The sequence below is a fragment of the Martes martes genome, assembly GCF_963455335.1.
Source record: "Martes martes genome assembly, chromosome: 2".
Taxonomy (NCBI): Eukaryota; Metazoa; Chordata; class Mammalia; order Carnivora; family Mustelidae; genus Martes; species Martes martes.
In genome coordinates, this window is record NC_137889.1 from 16,344,028 (window position 1) to 16,371,237 (window position 27,210).

The 27,210-nt window shown below is 41.0% G+C and overlaps 1 protein-coding gene across 1 annotated transcript in view; it reads left to right on the forward strand.

The window, feature by feature from the left end:
- Positions 1-6,542: 6,542 nt before the first annotated feature.
- The window catches only part of FAM149A (family with sequence similarity 149 member A), a gene marked incomplete at its 5' end in the record, with an annotated part of 62,451 nt that continues 41,783 nt past the window's right edge, over positions 6,543-27,210 (forward strand). Inside the window, one exon of the mRNA XM_080796725.1 lies at positions 6,543-7,201. Coding sequence (XP_080652851.1) covers positions 6,543-7,201 — 659 coding nt within the window. The remainder of the gene's footprint in view (positions 7,202-27,210) is intronic.

A 27,210-nucleotide genomic window follows, 5' to 3' on the forward strand; every position in this document is an offset into this window, starting at 1 on the left:
GGATAACCCTTATTTCCCCTTTGCTGATGATTAGTTGAGGGATGGACCTTCAAAGATTATTTATTTTTTATCTGACAGAGAGAGAAATCACAAGTAGGCAGAGAGGCAGGCAGATAGAAAGGGAGAAGCAGGCTCCCTGCTGAGCAGAGAGCCCGATGTGGGGCTCGAACCCAGGACCCTGGGATCATGACCTGAGCGGAAGGCAGAGGCTTAACCCACTGAGCCACCCAGGTGCCCCAGGGATGGACCTTTAATCTAGTTCTAGGCAATGAGACTCAGTTGGTCAGCTTGAGAATCTTCTGGAAAGTATCTTGTTTCTTAATGAGAGGGAGAATGAAAGAGTGGGCTGTACCTTCTTTTTGCTCTGAATGTAGTTATTGGAGGGAAAGTTGGTTGGTGCTGAGGGTGCCATCTTGGGACCACCAGGAAACAAGCCATAACACTCTGACAATGTATGAACAAGAAAGAAGAGAAAAAGAAAAAAGAAATTGGCGTCTCCAAAGCTGTTGGCAGTTTAGGGCACCATTCTCAGAACAAGTTTGTTGTGGGCTTCTTGTACTGTGAGTGCTTGAAAGCACTCGTGAAAGCACCTTCACAGCCTCGTCCATCCGTCTGCTCTCTGCTCTGTCTGTGCTGTGTCTGCTCCTGTGCCCAGGAGAGGTGGTCACGAGCTTGTCATCATCTCTGTGATCTAAAGCTTCTATTGGATCAATTTAAAGTTGTTCTTTAATATTTTTCCTTTAGTAGAATCCAGAACCCTCAATCAAACACAAAGCCAATTTTTCCTGAAGCTTTTAAGGTTTTGATCTCTTTCCTTTTCTTTTATTGCATTTGTCATTGAAAACAAGTAATAGGAAGGAACTTACCGAGGGGTGCCTGGGTGGCTCAATGGGTTAAAGCCTCTGCCTTTGGCTCAGGTCATGATCTCAGGGTCCTGGGCTAGAGCTCCACATCGGGCTCTCTGCTCAGCAGGGAGCATGCTTCCTCCTCTCTCTCTGCTTGCCTGTCTGCCTACTTGTGATCTCTGTCTGTCAAATAAATAAATAAAATCTTTAAAAAAAACAGGAACTTACCGAAAATATTCAAATAGTACAAAAGTTTATAACCTTGGAAGTGGATGGAGCTACTACAATTTCCTTCCAGATCTTCCCTCAGGTTATTCACTGTACCCTGAGAAATATGATAAAAACTAATATCATATAATAAAATGGTATCTGAGAGCTTACCCTGTGTAGGCTCTGTTTCAGTTGCCAAGCATGTCTTAATTAATATAACTCACAAAGTACCATTATTTCACATAAGAACAATTTTCATCCCTGGATTATAGTTGAGGAAACTAAGGGACAGTAAGAGGCATGGGTGTTGACCCATGGCAGAGACGATAAGAACCTAGGGAGGCTCACTCCAGAGTCTAGCATATTCTATTGTGGTTGTTTGTATTTGTTGAATCAACAAATATCTTTTACTATTAAGAAGCTTTAAATTTTTTTTAAGATTTTATGTATTTATTTGACAGACAGAGATCTCAAGTAGGCAGAGAGGCAGGCAGAGGGGGGCCGGGGGAAGCAGGCTCCCCGTGGAGCAGAGAGCCCGATGCGGGGCTCGATCCCAGGACCCTGGGATCATGACCTGAGCCGAAGGCAAAGGTTTAACCCACTGAGCCATCCAGGTGCCCCGAAGCTTTAAATTTTTTTTAAAGACTTATTTATTTATGTGAGGGGGGACGAGGAGTAAAGGGAGGGAGGAGGGAGAGCAGCACTCCCCACTGAGTGCTTGGAGCCTGAGTTGGAAGAGGGGTTCAGTCTCACCACCCTGAGATTATGACCTAAGCCAACACCAAAGCCCAAAGCTCAACTGACTGACCCACCCAAGTGCCCCAAGAAGCTTTAAATTTTTTATAATCAAATCTGATAGTCTTTTTCCTTGTAGGTTCTGGCCTTGGTGTCATGCTAAGTCAGGCAGTTTAAATTCTTAAACAGATTAATTACTCGAGTTATTTGTTTTAACTTTCAGGTTTCCAAAACATAACATTTCTTCATAGCAACATGGTCATAACTTCCTAATATTTTTTCAGTGATGCAGCCAAGCATCATTATACATGTCGGAAAACCAGTGCCTCTAATTGTTAATCAGCCAATCTAACCAGAAGAATTTTAGCACGTAAAATACTGCTTGGACGTAAAGTCTTTTTAAAAAAACACTGCCCGGGACGCCTGGGTGGCTCAGTGGGTTAAAGCCTCTGCCTTTGGCTCAGGTCATGATCCCAGGGTCCTGGGATCGAGCCCATATTGGGCTCTCTGCTCAGCAGGAAGCCTGCTTCCTCCTCTCTCTCTGCCTGCCTCTCTGCCTACTTGTGATCTCTCTCTGTCAAATAAATAAATAAAATCTTTAAAAAAAAAAATAAAAAGCAACACTGCCACAGTTAGAAGCGATGGTTTACTGCATTCACTTTCACGACTACACCTGAGCCAGATCTTTGTGGTACAGCACCTGGGGCTCATGTTTTGAGAATGGTAATTAACAGAGAAGCCTGGTAGCATCTAATATCTGTCTGAAAGACTGTTGACGGATGAACAATGGGGGTAAAAGACCTAGCATCTTGCTAAGAATTGCTTACCATGTTTGCAATTACAGGCCATTTTGAAAGGACCTTCAGACAAAAGGATCAATCCTTCATTTGCTCTGCCTTCCTCATGAGGCGGGGTGGCCGGAATGTTTTATCCACTGCTTTCACGGACAGTGATACTGCTCTCCCACTCCACCCCCCCCCCATCTTTTCTGTGATTCCTGCCGTTCTCCGTGTAGATTTGAAACAATGAAGATTTTAATTTGTAACCAGCTTTATAGAGCAAATACCCCGCTGAAGATCTTAGTAAACATACCAGCCAGACACTATGATCACGAAGTACCCCAATAAGGAATTAATACCCAAATAGCGCATTCGTTTCCTAGGGCTGCCATAATGAAGTGCCACAGACTGGGCGGCTTGAAACAGCAGAAATCGATTCTGTCATTGTTCTGGAAACTGTAAGTCGGTATTAGGTGCTGGTAGAGCCATGCCCTTTCTGAGACCTACAGGGAAGAAACTTCCTTGCCTCTTTCTAGCTTCCGGTGATGGCTGTCAATCCCTGACAGTCCTTGGCTTGCAGATGCCTCACTCCAGACTCTGCCTCTATCAATACCTGGTGTTCACCCTCTGTGTTTGTCTTCAGGTTTCTCTCTTCCTAAGCGCATGGCAGCCATATTGAATTGGGACCCATCCTAATGACCCTGTCTTAATTTGATTACATCTGTAAAGACCCCATTTCCAAATAAGGCCACTTTCACACAGGGAGTTTCAGACTGAGAGGACTTCAGCATATCTTTTTGGGGGACATGATTCAGGCAAGACAGATAGAACACCTGTAGACACAACTTAGGGGTAGAATACTTTCAAGCCAGGTTCGGGAAGAATAGGAGCTTTTCTGTAGTTTTTTTTTTTTTTTCTTAAAGATTTTATTTATTTATTTGACAAACAGAGATCACACATAGGCAAAGAGGCAGTCAAAGGGAGAGGAAGGGAAGAAGGCTTCCTGCTGAGCAGAGAATCCCCTACCCGGGGCTTGATCCCAGGACCCTGGGATCATGACCTGAGCAGAAGGCAGAGGCTTTAACCCACGGAGCCACCCAGGCGCTCCTTTTCTGTAGTCTTATTAACAGTATCTATATACTTCAAGAAAACATGTGCATAGAAAGGAAGTGGCTAGTAACATAAGCTCGGAAATATCTAAAATAAGGTAGCTCTTCTAAGAGGGAAGAGGGTGTTGGCTATATGGTTACTGTCCCTTTGTTATAAAACATATATATGACATATATATGTCATTCATATGTATATGACTTACTCCCCTTGATTTGATTCTCTGCTCACTTAACAATCTCCAACTGAATTTGGTCTTAACAGGAATTCTTCTCAGGAAAAGAGCAGAAGACAGCTCTGCGGTTGTGTAATTATTGGCTAACACATTTGAACTTGGGCTTATATACCAGTATTTTTCGAGTCAGGTTAGTGGAGCTCCATCCTAAGAGGCTGGTCAGCTCTGAAGGTCTTGGGCTGATCAGATTTTCGAGTCTGAAAAATCAGGAACTCTGAGATGCGGCAGCAAACACGTACTGCTCCCCAGGAACTGGGTGACTTGAACCAGGCTTCACTCAGTAGTGGTTCTCCTTTGCTGTCTGCCTTCAAGTTACAGTGTATATGTTCACACTCAATCAGATGATTAGCAGCTTAGACACTGAAAGTGCATACTCTAGAAATGACCTCTACTTACCTCGAGGATTTAATTGTTCTATGAACCAGAATCAAGATCCTTATAAAATAAACAAATAGAAAACCTTTAGGAAACAGTTTACAATCTTGAATGAGTACTGTATGAAAACACAAACAGTTCAATGTTCTAATGCTCCTGATACACCGCTGAGGCCACCTGGCGAGTTGCTACAAAAGAGAAACAACGAGAACAGGAGAAGGTTGATGGTCCCAAACCATGCTGCTTTCTGTTTCCTTGCATGATGACAGAGTTGGTGCCACTTGACTGATTTGACCCTGAGACCTTGGCCTCTAGTTTCTAGTTACTTCCCCCCCCCATCATTCCCTCATTTTGATTCTTCACGGCATGCTGGTGCTTTATATGCTGCAGTTGCATGCTCTGCCCTTTCCCAACATCCAAGGCCTTTTTGTTTTTTTTAAAGATTTTATTTATTTATTTGACAGACAGAGATCACAAGTAGGCAGAGAGGCAGGCAGAGAGAGGGGGGAAGCAGGCTCCCCGCTGAGAGAGACCGATACGGGGCTCGATCTCAGGACCCTGAGATCATGACCTGAGCCAAAGGCAGAGAGGCTTAACCCACTGAGCCACCAGGCACCCCTCCAAGGCCTTTCATAATCTGACCCTTCTCTGCCTTGTCTCTTACTTCTCTTAAGCACACATGTGCTCTTCCTGCCTCAAGCTAATGCTGACAGCGGTGCCTGTCTTGTTTTCTGGGGCACTCACCTGACACTTAGCTTGTGATATTAAGCTGATTACTCCACATTGTGGAAGAGAACATCTCCTTTCTTACATCTTCATGCTTAACACAATCGTGAAGTAGAAAAGTGCCCCGTGCCTGTTTGATCATGGTAGTTGGATGCAGAAAAGGGCTCATGATAGGCTGGCTGTCTTCAAGCCAATGAAAAGCTTGGCATTATTATAGAAATGTCCCATGGCTCAGAATCCAGTTTGATAACTTGCAAAAGACTAATGTATATAGTAGTGACCATCAGTTAATTTATTCACTACCAGCCTTATTCATCTCCTTTCCTCACTTCAAATCAGAAAATAAACCTCCTGAGATCAAAACAGAAACTCTCTACTAAACATTAATTAATGGACAAACCCTGACAATATCTTATTTTTAAATCTTGCTCAAAATTGACCCCACCCCCCTTGCAGATATATTTATACTCATAACTTCACCTTGCACACATTTCTTCAGATTTAGCAAAATGCAATTTAGTCCACTTAATAAAGAACTCTTAACTTTCACATCTGCCTTTGAGTTTGTATCCAGTCAGTCTGATTATAGTTTGAGTTCTCAAACATTTTAGTTATAAAATCTCTTGGTTCACTCCAATAGGTGTTTTGAACACGTGCATTGTAAATGGGTTTTACTATCAGAGCCCCGATCTTCTTTCCGAGTTCTTGGGTGAGCACCTCGCCGTTATTCCCCTAGGCCATCTTCAGTGACACACTTTGAACTTGGCCCTGAGGTGGCGGGAGTGGGCACTGCTGTTTCAAGTCCACTCATCTGAAAACACGTTTGTACGGACCTTCCCTCCTCTCAGAGATCTGGCCATCCTCCTGACCCTGGCGCATTTGGTCTTGCCGAATCTTTCCACAAGATCTTTTGGAGCCAGGTTTATCTTCCTCAGGGTGATGGAGAAATTGCTGTGTTCCTTTAAGGCACGAATCAAGGAAGGGAGCGAGTGTGAGCCTTGTGGACGCAGCCCGAGGCTGCAGTCTGGGGCCCAATTAGCAATGAGCTAAGCAGGGTTTTTGTTTAGCTTAGCAACCGCCTGCGCGGTCCCGGGGGCCCGTTGGGGTATCTCTGGCGGGCGGAGGCCCAGATCACCCTCCAGGCCGCGGTGGCGCTGGGCGGCTGCGGCACGTCGCCTCCGTGGGCTCCCAGACCTTTGGCCCTCGGGGGGTCTCGACGCACTAGGCAGAGAAGGGGCTGCTCCCCACAGAGGGTGGCCGCCGCCTGCAGTCTCAGCACTCGACCAGGCTGTCGGGGAAGGTCAGTGGAAAGCCGAGCGGGGCCGAGCGCCGGGAGAGGCTCCTCGGCCGGGAGAGAGCGCCAGAGGCCCCCTAGGCTCGGCGTGGGACGGGGACCGCAGGACGCGCGCCCCAGCCCCGGACAGCCCGGGCCCGATCCCTGAGGGCGGCGGTGGATGGAGCCCGGCAGCCCGGCTTCCTGTGGTCTGGAGGTCCAGGCAGCAGCGGGGACAGCATCTCCAAGGCTGGGACATGAAGGTCGCTGTGTTGGACCTGGGGTCTCTGTTTGCCAAAATCTTCAAGACTCCGACGGCGCCCCCGGCGGTCCCCTCGCCGGCCGCCGCCTCCAGCCCCTCGGGAGCCGCGGCCAGCGCACGGCGGGCGGGCTCCAGCGCGGGCGCCTCGCCTAGCATGGCCGCGACCCCGGCCCCCTTCCCCCTTCCCGCGCGGGCGCCCGACTCCCCCTCCGCCTCCAGGGGGCCGCCCGCCTCGCTCCAGCCCGCGCCCACCGCCTCTCACCCCAGGGTCTCGGGCTCGAGCCGCGCGGCGGAAGCGGCAGGGACGCCCCTCTCGCTGCCCAGCAGCCCGGGCGCCCCCAGAGCGCAGCCCCTGCCTTCGGCCCCCGGCAGCAGCGGCTGCGGCGTGGCGGGTCCCCCCGCCCACCCGGTGGCCTCGGCGCGGCCGTCGGCGGGCGCAGGCGGGGTCTGCTCGGCGCTGCCGTCGATCGCGGGCGCCGCGGGCAACCGCACTGCCGCCGCGAGCCCACGGAACGCGCGCCAGCCTGGCCCCGGCGAGCGAGAGCCCGGCGCCTGCATGCCGCCCGGGCCCGGCCCCAAGACTCTGTTCTTCACCCTGCCGGACATCGGCGAGGAGTGGGCCTCGGACAGCGACTCGGAGGGCGGCGGAGAAGCGTGAGTAGCAGCGGGGTCCCCGTCGGGCTGGGTTGGGACGCCTCCGCTCCCCGCGCACAGCCACCTCGCCCCGCGCCGGGGAGAGAACCGCGCTATTTGCAGTAACTTCCACTACGTTACTGGGCACCCCCCTTGCACTTCCCCCGAGTCCTTATCGCTCGGCTCCCTGCGCCTTTTGGAAACACGGGGCGACGTGCTTTTGCTCAACTTTGTCAAAGATAATCCTCTCCTGCTTCTCAGCAGAGAGGAGGCCGAGCAGGGCTTGAAGGAAGGGACAGAATTTAGTTTCTCTTCTAACTGAAGCGTTCGTTTCGGCCGTTTGATACCCTGCTTTCCTTAGGGACTTGGAGAGGAGGCCTCCGGTCCCTTTCTCTCGTGCAGAATATGCTCGATGTGCAGCCTCACCGAACACACTCGTTGGCAGCTACGATTTTGAGACGCGGTGAGACACACGGTGCTTCCCTACTTTTCAAAGATCAGCCACAACCCTTATCCCAAATGGGATGGGTTTTCTTTGTGTGACATCTCATTGACTTACATATGTACACCATCGTCTGACACACGTGGGATTTGTAAGGCTCAGGACACTTGTGATCATACACCCTAGAGCTTCTGAGCTATTGTCATAGTGCGCTGAGGTACTACAGAAACGCTGACTGACTTCATGGGAACATTTCACTGGGGACTGGGGAAACCTGTCCTCAACACACACACACGACCCTCTCACCATCGACAGCAGTGATGAAAACATTCATCTAAAAACATGCAGTTTAGAATTAAGGTGAATTTTATTTTATTTTTTAAAAGATTTTATTTATTTATTTGACAGAGATCACAATTAGGCAGAGAGGCGGGGGTTGGGGGGGTGGGAAGCAGGCTCCCTGCTGAGCCGAGAGCCCGATGCGGGGCTCGATCCCACGACCCTGGGATCATGACCTGAGCCGAAAGCAGAGGCTTTAGCCCCCGGAGCCACCCAGGCACCCCGATTTTAGTTTTTTAACGAGCAGAACATACTGCTAACCTTAGGTGGGTACAGAAATGTTCAGCCTTCTGATTCCTGCAAAAGAATAGTGAAATGGTCAAAGGCGGACCAAAGGGGCCCATTGACAAATGGAAATTTCTACAGTATAATATAAGGAAGGACTGTCCTGCTGGCCCCGAAGCTCTTCCCCACCACTTCCTCCCCTCTCCCAGCCCCATCCCCCAAAGGGACTGGAGAACTTTTGCATTAAAATGGATTCTAACCCTTTCACAATTTAAATAAATGCATTTTCACAATACTGCAAGACGTTCACCTCAGGGCAAAGGTAAACAAATGACATCAGGTTGTTTCTTTTTATTTAAAACAGCACAGTAAGAAATACATTAATCAACTGATTTTTCTCGAAGGAAAATCAATTGCATTTGGATAAGTGGTTAGAATACCTATCCTGAGAAATTAGGCCTTTGTTATTGGCTACTGGCCCTGAACACTTGCACAGTTAATGTTTTATGAGCAAGCAGTTCTACACCCTGACTTTAAACTCTAGGCTTAGTGCTTTATACAAACAGGCACACAGACATTCATCATGGCCCGGGAGAAAACTGGTGCTGGTTTCAATTCTCAAGCATCTTAGTCTGTTTCTATTGTCCACAAATTTTTAATAGACACATTTTGAATGACACTATTTGGCGTTATATACAGAAATGACTTCTGCATTAGTAAATGTATCCACTTTTACAGAAAGTACAGGCATTGAATTTTAGATAACTGCTATGAGAAATAATATGCATAGATATGTGCATAATCTTTCTGATTATGTGTGTTCACACTCTCCTGGGACATCAGACAGCCCTCTGAGTGCACCATTTTTCTTTTGCAGATAAACAAATCCTCATATCCCCCTCCTTTCATGCCTCATTCCTTTTTCATTTATAAAGTTTACCAAGGGACAAGGAGAAAGAAGGAAAGTATTAAGCTGCTTTTTCCTTTACTACATACAGACCTTTTGCTCCTTAAAGGATATATTTTCCCTCCTGGATTTCTGGGTTGGCTATAACATTGAATAAACAGACATCATTCAATGATGGATTTACGTTGTACTAATACAACTTCACCTCCCATTTTATAGATAGCTGCCAGGAATTACTAGCCTGCTTGATTAAAACAGAGAATTAGAGATATTAAATATCTCTAATTCTATATAGAGTATTTGGTTTTCTAAACCCCAGGGACATGAGTCCGTGGAGGTGGTTAATCCAGGAGTAGGAAGGAAAAAGCAGTAGGTAGAGAGAGTATGGAGACTTGGAAACAACTGGAAATAAACCTTTGGGAAATATGAATCCAATGGCAAGACCATGACACTCACAAAGCAAAATCCTCATTCACAGTTTCTATTTCTTTGAAGAAAACCCATGTGTTGTACATTCTGGTTCTGTACTGTTCTATTAAAACTAAAAATAGTGAAATTAATTGGAGTGGGAAGGTATGCAAACTTTCGATTCTGGGTCTTTTTTCTTCTTTCCTTTTCTTTTCTTTCTTTCTTTCTTTTTTTTTTTTTTTTTTTTTTTTTTTTTTTTTTTTTTGACTACACTGCTGTCTAGCAGCATGAATTTTGATCTCTGAACCGTGGATTCAGTAAATGAATGCCAAAAGAAAGCCTTGCCCTTTGCATCCCATGGGGCACACTGGCTGCCACATCTGAAGCAGAGGTAGAGGATACCTAGTTTCCTTCCTCTCCTCACCTTCTTGCACTCCCAGATACGCGATCCCACACTTTTCGTCTTCATCCTCACTTCCCCAGGCCCTTCTCCCTTTCCTTTACACCTTGTATCTCATTCACACTCATTCAGTCTGACCCACACACCACACCGCCTTTTTCTGCTTCTGAACTACACAATAACCGCCTTGTGAAAGGTCTTACTCTGTTCTGGACATGTAAGAATTGCTAACAGTAGGTAAGGGAGGTAGCTATATAGATAACAGCTGTATATGAATATTGGTAGATTGTGAACTTCCCATAGTCAGAAAGGATTTCTATCTTTTGTAAGTTATCGCTGCTGACATGTAATTATTATTGCTTTTTTTTTTTTTTTTTTTGAGTGATTGAGTCCCATTGTCAGAGTCACGTTAGTGTGGGAAGTATTGCAGTAATTGCCAGCAGGGCTCGTTAACTTGGCTGGCAATAACACAAATGCAGGGGCTTATCTCTCAGTTCATCCATTCTTGAAGCAGCCCAGGGTGGGAGTGACGCCCACGCACCCAGGAGTCGGAAGACTGGGATTCCAATCTCAAACCGTTTGCCAGCTGTGTGATTCTGGGCCAGTTACTCTGTGCTCCAAACTGTAGGATCTCCTTCTTGGTAATATACAGCTGATAATAGTACTTGCCTCATAGGGATGTTCCCCAAATTAATTGCAATAATATCTTAAGTGACTCATGCATGGAGAAATGCTTTAAAAATGTTAGCCATGATTACCATCTGCTTCCTGGCACAGAAATGAAAGTTGAGAGCATGTTTCCTGAAAGGATGCATTCCAGGTGAAGGAAAGAGTGACAGGAAAAAAGAATTCATTGACAGTTATCATCTCATTCTAATAAATGCATCTTTTAGTTCCATTATTTAGGAGAACAAATTAGAGTACTTGAATCTTTCATCACAACTGACAGAAGATAAAGGTTACCTTCATTAGTATGACCACTGATTGTGGTATAGTACCTAGAAGGAATGTATTTGCCACCTTGGGATCAGACTTTTAATTTTTAATTTTTATAGACCCTGCAGAATAATCGTAACATCATAAATTGTTTCTGACCCACCCTCTGTATGGCTCTTTGCCATTCCTACCGGCCAGACTTGTGATTCATGTTCACATATTAAGTCTTATTTGGACTATAAACTCTTTGTCCTGTGCCACTGAAGACAACGTATGCAATAAATAAAACAATAAATACAAAATTTAAAAATAAAACAATAAATGTAAAAAAAATTTTTTTTATTAACTTTCATGGGTAATTCCCTAAAAACCTAGAGGCGATTTAAATGTCCCTCCTTAAGAATAATTGCTGTCTTGGGTCTTTCTGTTTCGTTGTCTTAGAGTTTCCCCAAAGTTAATAGCATTTTCTGCTGGGACTTTGCATTTCCACAGGGATGAACGGTGAGCTCGGTAGACTATTATCATATGACTATTACTTTCTATTACACTCTTATGACCATTACCTTTATTAAAAGTACTAATAGCTTGAGTTAGTTGTGCACGTATTTGCTTAATTGTCTAGCATTTGCTTCAACCCAAGAAAACAATTATATTTTTACTGTCTTCTGCAATCGTTTTTTATGCTTTAAATTATCTTCTTTGCTTTGTTATATTTAAAAATCTCAAAAATCATATTTCAAGTAATATTTATATGTTCTGCTATGTATTTAAAGAACACCTTTTGATATTTTTTTCTAATGTAATAGCTAATATGTATAGCACTTGATAGGTGCCAGGTACATAAAACCAATCCCATAATGTGGATATAAAATCTTGATAGTTCTGAAATCATACTAGTTAATTTAAATTAGGATAGTTTTTAGAGCATGGGTTTGAAGTCTGATTGACTTCGATCAAATCCCACTTGATAATTTTTCTGAGAATACCAAGAATAGAATAGTAGTTAAGTATTCACCTTCCTTGTCTTTAAGCCTTGCCTTTTCATCCCTAAAATGGGCGTTAATAATAATACTGAGTCAAATAGATACTGTAAGCATTAAAAGTGATAATATATGTAAACATCTCCCATTGGTGTCAGGGACATAAGCACTCAATAAGCAGCTAATTACCTTTGGCTCATAATTATCATTTAGTATCTATTTATTTATCACCCACCATCAGCATTCTTTGTATAAAATACAGTTAATTGCTATGATCTTCAGTAAAGATTAACATATGATTTTCAAAACATAGCTGTTAACGTGTATGTATAAAATATCTCTTCCATTTAAGACCCATACAGAGCTCAACTTTCTGAATGATTAGAACAACAACTAGAAATGAATCTTATCCTCAAAGAGTAAGAAAAATAAGATGAACACTCGGAGCCCATGAGCCCGTAGTTAGGGGAGAAGGTGCCCGTAGATAATGGGAAGGGAATTTGAGTCCTAAAGAATGGGTCAAGTTGGGGCACATAGAGACTTGGGATTTGGAAGGACATTTCAGGAGACTAAAACTGTGTGAGCAAATCATGGAGGCACAAAACTATATGTCACATAAGGAGTTCAATTTGTTAGGAGCACAGTGTTTGTGAAAAGCCATAGGAGAAAACCCGGGGAGAGGATTGGATACTAGACTCTGTTTAGTAAACACTGGAGAGGCCACTAAATATTTTTAGACGGAGAAGTGGCATAAACTGGACTGAGCTCTAGAAGGATTAAGCTAATGCACAGGAGAGTGTAAGCCCAGAAATAGTAGAGGGCTCTGGTAATAAAACCCTTGAGTGGTATGAGGGGCTGGGAGGCAGATGATAAAAACAAAGATACTGGGATGACCAATATCACTAGAATGGCAACGCCTTGGTGCAGCTGAAGGAAGCAAGAAGGAGAGATGAAGATCATTTTACATGGCTGCGAGGAGAATGCCATTAATAAAGTGGGAACGCAGAAGTGAGCTCATTGGGTAGATGAGGAATTCACTTTGGGATACATATTGAGTTGAAATCTTAGGAAAACAGCTGAAGGTGTCAGGCAGAGAGCCGGACATTCGTGAGTGGAACTTGGGAGAAAGATTAAGGACTGGGAATATAAATACGCCAGCTTTCCAGATACAGTTGATGGAGAATATGTACAGCGGTTACATATTACAATGTAACCACACATTACAGCCTCTGCAAGATAGAGTGTTTCCTTTTGTTGCTGCTGGGTGTTTGAAGGTCTTCTAAAATTAGAGGAAACACTTCTCTGTGCTGCACTAGCGTTTCTCAATATGTGTCCCGTCGGTCACCTGTTCCAGCGTTTCTCAATATGTGTCCCGCCAGTCACCTGTTCCCAATCCATGACAAGATAAGTACAGGGAGTGAGAATAACCATTTAGAAACTTCTATAGCAATTGACAGAGTAACTTTATGGCTATTGGCTGATAACAAAACATTTGTATTTGGTGCATCTTTTTTTTCCCATTTCATTTTCTAGCTAATTGATTTTTAATATGCTTTGGCAATATTTATCCACAAAGAATTGGAAAAATATTTTTTAAATAGTCTGACACTGCACCACAGTTTGAGAAGCACTGAGGCAGACTTGACTTAGATACCTTTAGACCACAAGGGGCAAAATATTTCGGGACACCAAGAGAGAAGAGACCAGCCAAGTGATTATACTGTCTTTTTACTCTCCCTAAAATACAGGGCTAAGCAACATTCAGAGCGCCCTCTGGTTAAAGATGAGATTCTTTCTGTTGCTTCAAACATGCTCTGTTCACAATACATTTGGGAGCTGGGGCCCCAGGGTACAACCTGTAGCCAAGAGTGGACTGCTCAGTAAGAGGGTTTTCTCATACTCTTGTTTTTTTTGTTTTTTTGAAGTTTTAATCCAAAGGCTATGTCCACCATGACTCTCATAACTCATTTACAGCCCTTGATGGCAGTTTGTCTCATAAAGCATAACTTGCAAACACAGATACTTTCCAAACAAAAGCAACTTTTGACAGGAAATTTGCAAACACAATATGCTTTCTTCTCTTGTTGCCCATCTGTCCTCTTTGGTAACAGTCCTTTGCTTGGGATGAAAGAGATGATCATAATGTATTAATCTCTTCTGAATCCCATAGAGAGGAAGCATGTCACAGTGAGGACACTGATCTTATGCCCCCTGAGGCTATTTTCCCGTATTTTAAATTTAATTTCCATTTGAGACTCACATTTAATTTCCATTTGAGGTTCTGCCAAAGTGGTAGAAACTAAAACTCCGTTGTCTGGGATTTCCCTCATCTTTATCTTAGGCTTGAGCTGGGGGGTGGTTGGGGGTGTGCTAATATGGGACCAGGATTTTCAGTGGCAGGGAAGGAGCCCACTTGTTTGTTGATAACCTCTATTCTTGCTGAATCCACTGAAATGTCCACAGTCTCATTTTATCCTTCTGTATAACCCAGGTCCCATGCACATATCCACCAAGCCTCTTCAAGTTAGGGCTCTGTCCCTTATTTCTGTGGTACTCATGAGAGCCCCAGCGGTCAGCCTGTTGCTCTCATGCCAGCATTCTCCATTAAAGGACTTCCAGGAAGATGACAGTCCACACCACATAGCCTTTCTTTTCTCCAGGATCCTCACACCAGCTCTCCTGAAGGATCAGGGCACAGGTCCCCTCCGATCCCTTACCCTACCTAGATTCTCGAGAACACCTCTAGGAACTCCTGGTGCTGAATGCCTGATTCAAGGACCCACCAGTTCATGGGAATGAGAAAAGACATTCCTTCCTCCACTGGGCCCATTACTGCACTGTGGTGGAAATCAAGCCCATTACTGCACTGTGGTGCAAATCAGGTAGATTTCAAATCTACCTCCTGGCTTTGTGCCTTCTCTAGGGTACAGTGTCTCTGATAGCCTATTTTGCTATGTATTGGCCACTCAAGTCCACCTCCTCATTTCCTAATCTCCCTAAGCTTCCCTTCTCTGAGACAGAAGATCTGACCCACAGAATCTTCCCATTCTAGGGAATCTGTTTCTCTTCGGAGTGTTAGGAAGAACCTCCCTGATATATGTGTTTTTCCCTAAATCTTTTATTAGGTTAAAAGTCCATACCAATCTTGTAAGTTCAGGCTTTAATAAACACACATACACACACACACAAATTAAAGAGGGGGAACCCTGCTGCATTTGTTTTCTGAAGCAATAAGCAAAAAAGTTTTGGATTATGCAGTGTGAGAGGGGACAAAGGGACATGAAAACACTAGGGAAAAAAATCAGTTGAAATATATTTAAAAATACTTCACATGAGAAGACTTTTCCTTTCACCAGAGTAGTATGGATATTTGTTTAATTCAACAACAGCTGAACCACACACTTCTTGAATATAATTTTATAGTCTGTAGGCAAACATTTTGCTTTATTACAAAAAACTATCTGAATGTTCTTTGGTCCTGGGAATACTAGGTATTTTACATATACGTATTAAATAGGACATGACTCAAAATACTTTGTACTATTCACTAAATAAATGAATATTATTCATTAAGTATGTATTGAAAAAACCTTTTTAAATGATTTTTTTTTTAATTTTTTAAAAAGATTATTTATTTATTTATTTATTTGAAAGAGAGCATGAGAGGCGAGAAGGTCAGAGGGAGAAGCAGACTCCCCGTGGAGCTGGGAGCCCAATGTGGGACTCCATCCCGGGACTCCAGGATCATGACCTGAGCTGAAGGCAGTCGTTTAACCAACGGAGCCACCCTGGCGCCCCATGATGTTTTATTCTTGAGAGGTAGAAATAGTCAACAAAGACCCCATGTTTCATAAAGCACAGAAATTATTTTTTTTAAGATTTTATTTATTTGACAGACAGAGATCACAAGTAGGCAGAGAGGCAGGCAGAGGGAGAGAGGGAAGCAGGCTCACTGCTGAGCAGAGAGCCCAATGCGGGGCTTGATCCCAGGACACTGAGATCATGACTGAGCAGAAAGCAGAGGCTTAACCCACTGACCCACCCAGGTGCCCCTATAAAGCACAGAAATTAAATAAAGTTTTGAAATGAGTAAATATCCACTTAGTGAACTTGGAAAAGAAGTGAATGGTCTTTGGCAATGACAAGAAAAACAGTCAAGCCAAGCATTTCCCTAATTTTATTTAATAAACAGATTATTAAGGCTAAATAAAGTAAAATAAAGAACTAAACAAAATGTTCTTTTCATATGCACATAGACAAGTATATTCTTCTTAGGAACATTGTCATCTCAAACTTATTGTAATGCCAGTAATAAAGATGAAAACAAACCCCAACTTTGAAGATCACAAATTACATTAGGTTTTTAATGCTAATAATTAAATTTCAGAGAGTGTCACTAGATAACTAGAAGGTTAAAATGAGGCTTCTTTTCAAATGAAACATTTAATTCAAATTTCTTCCATTCATCTGCGAAGTCTTAGAAGCCATTTATGTACATCCAAGGTTCATGAAAATCTAGTTGAATTAAACGTCTACATGGAAGAAAGTGAGCCCCTTCCCCTTTAAATCCAGTAATTACATTGCTAAATTAATACATAAAGATAAATCCTAGGGAACTTTAATTTTATATATAAAACATATTTTAAAGAAGCAGGTGATATATTCTCTAGGAAAAGTCTACCTCAGTCAGACTTTTGCTTAACTCACTAGTTTTAACATTTTTATGAGCCTGTTGATATATGTGAGCATTCTTCAAATATGTGTTATTCTGCAAAGCCAAGATTTTTAGCATTGGAAACAACAGCTGGTATTTCCAAGTCTACTAGGTACCAAGTGCTGCATGCATGTTTTATAGATGTTATCATGAATCCCCAAAACAAACATGCAAGGTAGGAATTTTATTTCCACTTTACGGATTAAGAAATTGAGGCTCAGAAAGGAACAGAAATTATTTACTTGCCCGTGGCTAGTGTGTGGAAAATGTGACATTCATATCTAGGCAGTCATAACCAAGTGTTTTTTTAATGAATTGTTGAAGACGGTAAGGAGGATAAAAATCTATTTCTATGTATTTGGTAATATTTTCCCTAGAACAAATGGACTCTAAGAAATTTTACCCTTTCCAAAAATAAATCTGAAAAATAAATATTATGTTATCTTTCTTAGAATATCTAAGAATATCTAATAATAACTATCTTAGAATAATACTTCTAGTAATACTGGTAAGGGGACAAAATTTAAGGCTTAGTTTTGTCCATTTTGAAGTGCAGATAAAAAAATGACTTTTATCTCAAAGCCATGACTTCTTTAAAATGAAACATTAGTTTTATCAACTGTCTTCTCTTTTATTATATATATTGTTCTTATAAATTATTTCATATATATTTAATAGCACATCAAATATTTTATTCATACTAGTAACCAGATAATTGGCAAGCATTGTCTTGCTAGTAAAAATGGAAAAGAAGCAATTAGATATGGCCCTTGCTAGGGGAAAGGGTATACCTTCACATTAGCATTTTCTTAATTAGATGTTTCACTTAAGGTTTAGAAGAAGGCTTATAATTAAATACTAACCGCTATAATCCTTGCCAGGCACTTATATTCGTGTTTATCTAAGGAATTTTTTTCTTTCACATAACAATTTAACATGTTGGATCTTGCTTTTTGATTTCCAACACAATGATATAATTTTGAGTACCTAAAAAATCAAATCATGAGGTATTTATTTTAAAGATTCACTCGAGTGACAATTTTTAAGTTAATCATTAACTTCAGTTCCTTACAATGAAATTTCTTTTTATGAAGCACATCGAAATTACATTGAAGAAAACCGTGGGACCCTGTTTCAGATATAAAAGAAATATTAATGACAATCGCTGAATTCCAGACATACATTCATACATTGAGCCTATCCTAACATGCTTCGCCACACGTACACACTGTCTAGTTTGAGGCTATAAAACTGAATCTTGCGGGTGTCGCCCCCCCCCCCAGCTCTTCTCTCTGTCATTGTTTTCCCTTCTGACTTGACTGCCCTTCTGCTTCGACTCCTTTGTCTTCGCTTGGTGGTGGAATTTAACTTTGGACTCTTGATTTAGCCCTCCAGACTCCCAGAAACCTGACTTAAGCTTGCTCTTTGCAGATGAGCAATGGGTCACACTTCAGTCGTGATTTTGACCTGGTTTTCCACTTCAGAACCACCGAGGAGGCTTGCTGGAGAGTGGAATGGTCTTCTGCAGGGATGAAGTTGTCTTGTGAGTCAGTTTCGAAAAATGTGGTGACGCAGTTGTTTCAGAGGCAAAAATACCAGTTTGTGTGATTCTCTGAGAATCCCTCCTTCCGGGGCGCCTGGGTGGCTCAGTGGGTTAAAGCCTCTGCCTTCAGCTCAGGTCATGATCCCAGGGTCCTGGGATCGAGCCCCGCATTGGGCTCTCTGCTCAGCAGGGAGCCTGCTTCCTCCCTTCTCTCTCTCTGCCTGCCTCTCTGCCTACTTTTGATCTGTCAAATAAATAAATAAAATCTTTAAAAAAAAAAAAAAGAATCCCTCCTTCCCCATGAGACAGCAGTGTGCTGGAGTTGATTGAAGTGGCTGGCAGGAGCCAATTATGTTAATCTCTGTCCTTCTCCACGCAGAGTGGCCCCCCAGTGGTGGCTGGACGCTGGCCAAGGAGGGAGTATTCACACCCTGCAAATCTGCAAACACCTCACATCAGAGAGCTGGTTTACCAGCACACCACTGCTAATAAGTATAAGAAGTATGTTTACTTCCAAAGCCATCCTGCTGTGACAGGTAGATTGGAACAAAGGATGTTTTTAGCAACAGCTTATGAATATACTGAAAATGGTTGTCTCTTATGAACATTTAAAAGCGATGTTGGGAGCTCTGCCCTTCAGAAGTCACAGAGCTGGACAGTAGACAGGGGGTCTCTGTCAAGGAGGGGCTCTCAACCTTGAAACCGTTTCCTCCACATTAGAGGATGACATTTTTATGTGAGAGACATGTTTTCATGCACAGTTGTTCATGTAATCCCTTACTCTCTGCATAAAAAAGAATATGAAATGATAGTCTTGAAAGCACTGTATTTTGTAATGCACATTGTTGAAAAATTAGTCTCAAATATGTGGTTCATAGCTCACAATGACGATGGAAGTTAAGGACCATGATTTGAGGTGATGCATGGATGAGAAGAAATTGTTCCCTGTGGGAGGACTCTGAGTAGTTTTCTGTCTTGAAGACTGACTCAGCTAAATGTTATCAAACACAAAACAAAACAAAAGCAAACAAAGGAACTCTTTGTGAAACATCTTAGCGGGCAATACATTTTCCTCCTTGCAATGAGGAAAATGTGTTTTTGAGTTTACTTAGCCAAGGGTTGAGCTCTGCTTACTGGAAATATGTCTGTTATGTTTCAGAGCTCACGATTTTTGTGAATTCAAAGTCAATATTAAATTCGGTTTAGGATTAGAATGTTTATTTTTATTATTTAATGCACTTCAGCTGCTGCTCATTGGTTTAATGCTGACACTTTAAATTTAGCATCTTGTGCGCATGTGCGCGCGCGCGCGTGCGTGCGTGCGTGCGTGCGTGTAGTGTGTGTACTCTAAATACACTTCTAATCCATATACTTGTCCCCGTTGGAAACCTCTGTTTTTGCTTTACACTGACCATGAAGCAGGATGCAACCGTGTTTTTACCCTAAAACGTCTGTGAATTCTTCCTCATTAAAGCATTAGGGGAAAATGTATATTTTGCTGAAGATTCTCCTGGGAGATGAGTGGTGATTTATATCACTCATTGTACGATATTTTTCTACAAAAATTCCCTTAATTCTACTTCCAGCAATAGCAGACTAGACTGTGTCAGACCACCCACCACTTGAATACAGCTGAAGACTAGGCAATAAACAATGACAAAAACAAAAACACTCTGAGAGTTAGGGTAAACTGGAAAGGGACCAGCACCAAAGAGACTGAAACCCAGTTTTAAATCTTCTTAATTACTGATTGGATTAGCCTGATTTGGGATTGCTAGAGCCCCGTAGCCCCGTCTGCTAGACATCTCTGAATTTAGCTATAAGCAACAACTTTATATTGTTTACCAAAGAAGCAGTTTACATATAAGAATACAGAAATACTGAATATAACTGTATATATGGCATGTTCGTACATGTAAATGCTATTGAAAAGAAAGCTGGTGTAGCTTTCATAATATCAGACCAAGTAAATTTTAAAACAAGAAGCATTAATGGAGGTAACAAGGACCATTTTATAAATATAAAAGGGCCACTTTATTAGAAGATATGAAAATTCTAAATTTAGAGGCCCCAACAATTTCAAAAATATATAAAGTGTGTCTATTTTTGACAGACCTGGAACACTTAATATCTGCTGCTAAGTTTTCCCTAACAGTGCAAGAAAAAAATGTTCTCATGCTTTATGATTGTGGCAGCAAAGATTAAATGGGGGAATACAAGAATTACCAAATATGGGGAGGAGATAAATTTTACAACTCAGAAATAACCTTGTAGATCATGAAGAGTGTATTCTACACCAAAAAACAGGAGCCTAAAGTTTGAGTTTGTGAGAACAAGAACCTGTATATTTATAGCAACAATTAACAAAAAGAACAAAATAAGCAAATCTAAAATCATAATGAAAGATTTTAACATACCTTTCACAGCAATTGATAGAAAATATACAGAAAAACAGTAATTATTATACAACACTATTTACATTAATATACAATAATTACTTTAAAGGACACAAAACTTGTTATAAAGCCACATTAATACATAAAGTATATTATTGATGCAAAGACAGACAAATAGGCCAGTGAAATCTAATAGAGAAGTCAAATGCAGTCTTCTAAGTATATGAATATATATTGTGGCAAAGTGGGCTTTGCAAATATTGGTGAAAGGTGGTCTTTTCGATAAATGGTGCAAAATCAGTTGTACATCCTTAAAGAAGTAAAAGAAACTTAATCACCTGTGCCATATTTTATACCAAAAAAATCAATTTCAAGTGAATTGTAGATCTCAGTATGAAAGGAAACACGATGACACTTCTAGAAGAAAGCATAGGAGATGATCTTTATGTCTTGGGGAAGCAAAGAACTATTAAATAGGACAAAAAAATGCTAACCGGAAAGAAAAGATTGGCATATTACATGATAGTAAAATTAAGAAGTGCAGTTAATCAAAAGAGACCCCTAGCTGGAAAGCTTTTATTTACCCCAAGAAAGCTTTGTAAGACCAGCGGGACCTATAATTGCAATTCATGATTGGATAGGAGGCCCTTTGGAATTTATGAGTTGAGTTTAGCTTCTGTTTTGCTTTATCATCTCTGTAAAACGTTGGAAGACAAAAATCTAAAGAGTTTCAGATTCAGACTTAGAAACACAGGGATGCCTGGGTGGCTCAGTCAGTCAAGTGCCAGACTCTTCCTTTCGGCTCAGGTTGTGGTCTCAGCGTCCTGAGATCGAGCCCTGCGTCGGGGTTCACCCTCAGCAGGGAGCCTGCTGAAGGTTCTCTCTCTCTCCCTCTCCCTTTGCCCTTCCCCCCATCCCCGCTCTCAAATAAATAAATAAATCTTAAAAAAAAAAAAAAAGAAGACCTAGAAACAGATAAACTTAATATTTCCGCAGCAGAGACTTGGTAATATTAATTATTTGACAAATTACATTGGTACAATATCCTTTTCCAGTTCATGCTGCATTTTTAACAAAGGGCAAATCTTTACAGAGCTATTATCCATTTCAGTAAATTAAGCCATCTATGTTGATAAAAACCTTATTTCAAAATCAAGAATTACTGAACTTCATGGAATTTATGATGTTCTTGATTGTAAGACACGTTATTATTTCACATGCCGCAGGAAAGAAAAATGTTGTCAATTAAACTGTAATACAATGCTTCCCATCAATTCGAATTCTAATTTTATTCTTATTGTAGTACATCTGTTAGGTTTAACCAGACTGCTTTTTTAAAACCATAAATTGCTCTTCTGCCAATATAAAAAGGAAAATATAGCCTAAATAAGTTCCTCAAAGTTCTTAACATTCAAAGACTAACTCTTCTGAGTTTGTTTTCCACTCTGCATTGTCAAGGCCTTGGTTTTTCCATATTTTCGTATTTCCATATTTTCTATGCCATTAAAACATAGATGAGACAGTATTTTAAATATGAATCCAGTAAAGTATGAAAAGCTCTTGGTGTTGGGCTCTTTTTTTTTTTTTTTTAAGATTTTACTTATTTCTTTGAGAGGGAGAGACAGCAGAGTGAGTGAAAGAGAGAGAGAGAGAGAGAGAGCAGCATGGTGAGGGGAGAGGGGAGCAGCGGAGGGACAGGGAGAAGCAGGCTCCCGCTGATGCAGGGCTGGATCCCAGGACCTTGAGATCATGACCTGAGGGGAAGGCAGATGCTTAACTGACTGAGCCACCCAGGTGCCCCTGGGACTGGGCTCCTACTCTGGCTTTGCAGTTAGTAACATAGAGCCAGCCTATACTTGACCCTGCTTATGGAACATGAACAAAGACATCTGATTCAAGACAGCTCCAAGTTCTCCCTAAGGCATTGATTATTAAAGTTTACATAAGTGCTTCTGTATTATCTCAAGATTTCCTTCTAAGTCACTAATACCCATTATGCAGATTGGAAGGTGATCTCTTTTTTTTTTTAATGTGGTAAAATATATATAACATAAAATGTACTTTTTTAACCACTTTTTTTTTTTAAAGAGAGAAACAGCAAGCTGGAGCTGGAACAGGGTGGGCAGAGGGAGAAGGAAAGAGAATCCCAAGCAGGCTCCATGCCCAACATGGAGCCTAATGTAGGGCTCGATCCCACAACCCTGAAATCATGAGCTGAGCCAAAATCAAGAGTTGGACGCCTAACCAACTGAGCCACCCAGGCACCCCTCATTTTCACCATTTTTAAGTGTGTAATTCAATGACATCAGGTTCATTCACAGTAGTATGCAACCATTCATCTTCATAACTTTCTCATCATTGCAAATAGAAATTCTGTAGGTATAAAACAAGAGCTCCCCATTCCTCTGTTCCCCCAGCCGTTGGCTATCACCATGCTACTTTCTGTCTCTATGAAACTGATTACTGTAGACATCTCCTGGAAGCAGAGTCATATACTATTGGTCCTTTGTGTTGGGTTGATTTCACTGATCATATCATTAAGGTCCATCCATGTTGTAGCGTGTGTAAGAATTTCACTCTTTTTTAAGGCTCAATAGTATTTAATTGTAAACATAGAACACATTCTGTTTATCTGCTCATATGTTGATGACTATTTGGGTTATTTCCATCTTTTAGCTAGTGCAAATAATGCTGTCATGAATAATGGTGCCAAGTATCTACCAGAATCCCTGCTTTCAATCTTTGGGGTGTTTACCTACACGTGGGATTGCTGCATCATACAGTAATTCTATGTTTCATTTTGTAAGGAACCATCAGACTGGTTTCCATAGTAGCTGCGCCATTTACATTCCCACAAACAATACAAGGGTTCCAATTCCTCTGCGTCCTCTCCAACACATGTTGTGTTCTCTTCTTTTGGATAACCATCATCCTAATGAGTGTGACATGGGAGGCTAATCTTTTTTTATGGTTTATGACAAGGATTTTCTGTTTGCTGCCTGGCTGGCCACCCTAAGATGCTATTGGTGATACACAACCCAACCTCAGAGATTCAAATGTGAGGAATTCTGGTTTTTATTTTTTTACTTTAGTGACTTTTTAGGTTGGCAGTTTTTGAGCCATTTGAAGTTCACAACAAAACTGAGCGACAGTGAAGATATTTTTGCATATACCCCCTGCCCGGCATATGCAGTGCCTTCCCTATTATCAACATCTCCCACCAGAGCTGGATATTGGTTATGAATGATAAACCTACATTAACACATCACTATCACCCCACATCTGTAGTTTACGTTAGGGTTCAGTCTTGATGTTGTATATTGTATGAGTTTAGACAAACGTATGACATGTATCTACCATTGTAGTATCACATAGAATATTTCCACTGCCCTAAGGATTCTCTGTGCTCTGTCATCGCTCCCTCTCTGTAGCCCTTAGCGAACACTGGTCTTTTTACTCTGTTCATATTTTGCCATTTTCAGAATGTCGTATATTTGGAATCATACCGTAGGTAGCATTTTCACATTGCTTCTTTCACTTAGTAATATGTATTTAAGTTTCCTCTCTGCCCTTTCCCAGATTGATAGCTCATTTCTTTTTAGAGCTGAATATTTCATTGTCTGGAAGTAGCTCAGTTTATTTATTCCCTGACCTATTGAAGGTAGGTGGCTTGGTTGCCTCCAAGTTTTGGCAATTATGAATAAAGCTGCTGTAAACATCCGTGTGCAGATTTTGTGCAGACATAAGTTCTCACTAGTTTGGGTAAATACCAAGAAGTGTGATTACTGGGTTGTATTGTGAGAGTATGTTTAGGGGGCACCTGGGTGGCTCAGTGGGTTGAGCATTGGATTCCTGGTTTCGGCTTAGGTCATGATCTCCTGTTTGTGGGATCCGGCCCCCTGCATCTGGACCTGTGCTCAGTGCAACGTCTGCTTCAGATTCTTTCTCCCTCTCCTTCTGCCCCTTCCTGCTCCTCATTCTCTATCTCAAATAAATAAATTAAATAAATAAAATCTTTTTTTTTAAAGAGTAGGTTTAGTTTTGTAAGAAACTGCTGAACTGTCTTCCAAAGTGGATATACCATTTTCCATTCCCGCCAGCTGTAAAAGAGTTCCTGTTGCTCTACTCCTTAGCAGCATTTGATGTTGTCAGTGTTCTGCATTTGGCAATTGCAACTGGTGTATAGGAGTATCTCATTGTTGTTTTAATTGGCAGTTTCCTGATGACCTGGGATGTGGGGTATCTTTTCGTTTGTTTGTTTGTCATCTGTGTATCTTCTTTGGTAGGGTGTCTCTTAAGGTCTTTGACCCATATTTAAACCAGGTTGTTTCTTTTCTTATTGTTGGTCTTTAAGAGTTCTTTCTGTATTTGGATAACAGTTCTTTATCAAATGTGTCTTTTGCAAATATTTTCTCCCAGTCTTTAAGCTTGTCTTTTCATTCTCTTGACAATGTCCTTCACATAATAGAATTTTTTTTTTATTTTATTTTAATGAAGGCCCACTTGTCACTTCTTTCTTTCATGGAGTATGCCTTTGGTGTTGTATCTAAAAAGTCATCGAGAACCCACCAAATCCTAAGTCACTGAGATTTTCTTCTATGTTAACTTCTAGGAGTTTTATAGGGTTTTGTTCTTTTTTTTTTTTTTTTGGTTGTTTGTTTTACATGTAGGTTTATGATACATTTAAAGTTAATTTTTGGAGAGGGTTTAAGGTCTGTGTCTAGGTTGACTTTGTAGGATGTGGATGTCCTGTTATTTTAGCAGCATTTGTTGAAGAGATTGTCTTTACTCCATTGTATTGTCTTCACTTTTTTGTCCATGATTAGCTGAATATATTTGCATACATATATCTCTGAGCTCTCTACTCTCTTCCATTAATCTATTGTGTACTCTTTTACCAAAACCAGCCTTGATTATGGTAGCTTTATAGAAGGTCTTGAAGTCAGGTAGCATCAGTTTCTTAACTTTTTCTCCTTCAATCTTGTGTTGGTTATTCTGGGTCTTCTGTGCCTCCATATAAACTTTAGAATCAGTTCTAGATATCAGTTTGTTGATATCCACAAAATAACTTGCTGGGATTTTTATTATGATTCCATTAAATATGAGATTGATAGAACTAATACCTTGGCAATATTGAGTCCTCCTATCCATAAACATGTACTATTTCTCTCTTTATTTAGTTCTCCCTTGATTTCTTTCAGCAGATTTCTGTAGTTTTCCTTATATAGATTTTGTACATGCTTTGTTAGTTGTATATCTAAATAATTCATTTTGGGGGTCCGCAAATGTAAATAGTGTATTTATAATTTCAATTTTCACTTGTTCATTGCTGATCTATAGGAAAGCAATTTACTTTTTTATTTTAATCTTGGATCCGGCAACTTTGCTCTAATCACTTACTAGTTCCAGGAAGGGTTTTTGTTTTTGTTTTGTTTTGTTTTGTTTTGTTTCAGTTCTTTTGGATTTTTTACAAAAACAATTACATAATCCATGAACAAAAGTAGTTTTCTTTCTTCCAAATCAATATATCTTTTCTTTCATTTTTGTGTCTTATTGAACTTGGTCAGACTTCTAGCACTATGTTGGAAAGTGAGTGGTGACAGAGGACATCCTGACATATTCCTGACTTTAATGGGAAAGCTTCTAGTTTCTTACACCTGAGTAAGAGGTTAGCTGTAGGCTTTTTGTAGATCCTCTTTATCAAGTTGAAAAAATTCCACTCAATCCACTTTACTGAGAGTTTCATGAATGGGTGTTAGATTTTATCAAATTCATTTTATGAATTTATGGATATAATCATGTGATTTTTCTTTAGCCTGTTGATATGATTGATTACATTAATTGATTTTTGTGTGTTAAACAAGCCTTGCATACCTAGGATAACTCTTACTTGGTTGTGGTATATAATTCTTTTTGCACATTGTGGATTCAATTTACTAATAATTTGTGGAGGATTTTTGCATTTATCTTCATGGGACATATTGGTCTATAGTTTTCTTATAATGTCTGTCTAGTTTTGGCATTATGTGGTCCACATAGAATGAGTTAGGAAGTATTTCCTTTGCTTTTATTCTCTGAAAGAGATTTAGAGAATATGTACAATTTCTTCCTTACATGTTTGGTAGAATTTACCAGTGAGCCCACTTGGGCCTGGTGCTTTCTGTTTTGGAAAGTTTTTAATTGATTTAATTTCTTTAATAGATTTAAGTGGCCTATTCAAATGATCTCTTTCTTCTTGTGTGAGTTTTGGTAGATTGTGTTTTCCCAGCATTGGTCTGTCCCATCCAGGTTATCAAATTTGTGAGCACTGACTTGTTCAGAATATTCCTTCATTAAACTTCTAATGTCCATGGTTATTTGTAGTGATAGTCCCTCTTTCATTTCTGACTTCAGTAATTTGTCTCCTTCTCTCTCTCTTTCTGGCTAGAGGCTTTTTGATTTTTATTCAGCTTTTCAAATTTTTTGGTTTCATTGATTTTTCTCTATTAAATTTCCTGTTTTCAATTTTTCTGATTTCTGCTCTAATTTTTATTATCTCTTTTCTTCTGCTTTCTTTGGATTTCATTTGCTCTTTTTCTCCTGATATCCTAAGGTAAGAGATTGATTTTAGATTTTCTTTTTTAATATATTCATTCAATGCTATCATTTCCCTTTAAGCACTGTTTTTGCTGTATCCCACAATTTTAACAGCAAAATCACTAACTAAAAACACAAAGTGCAAACAACAACAACAACAAAAA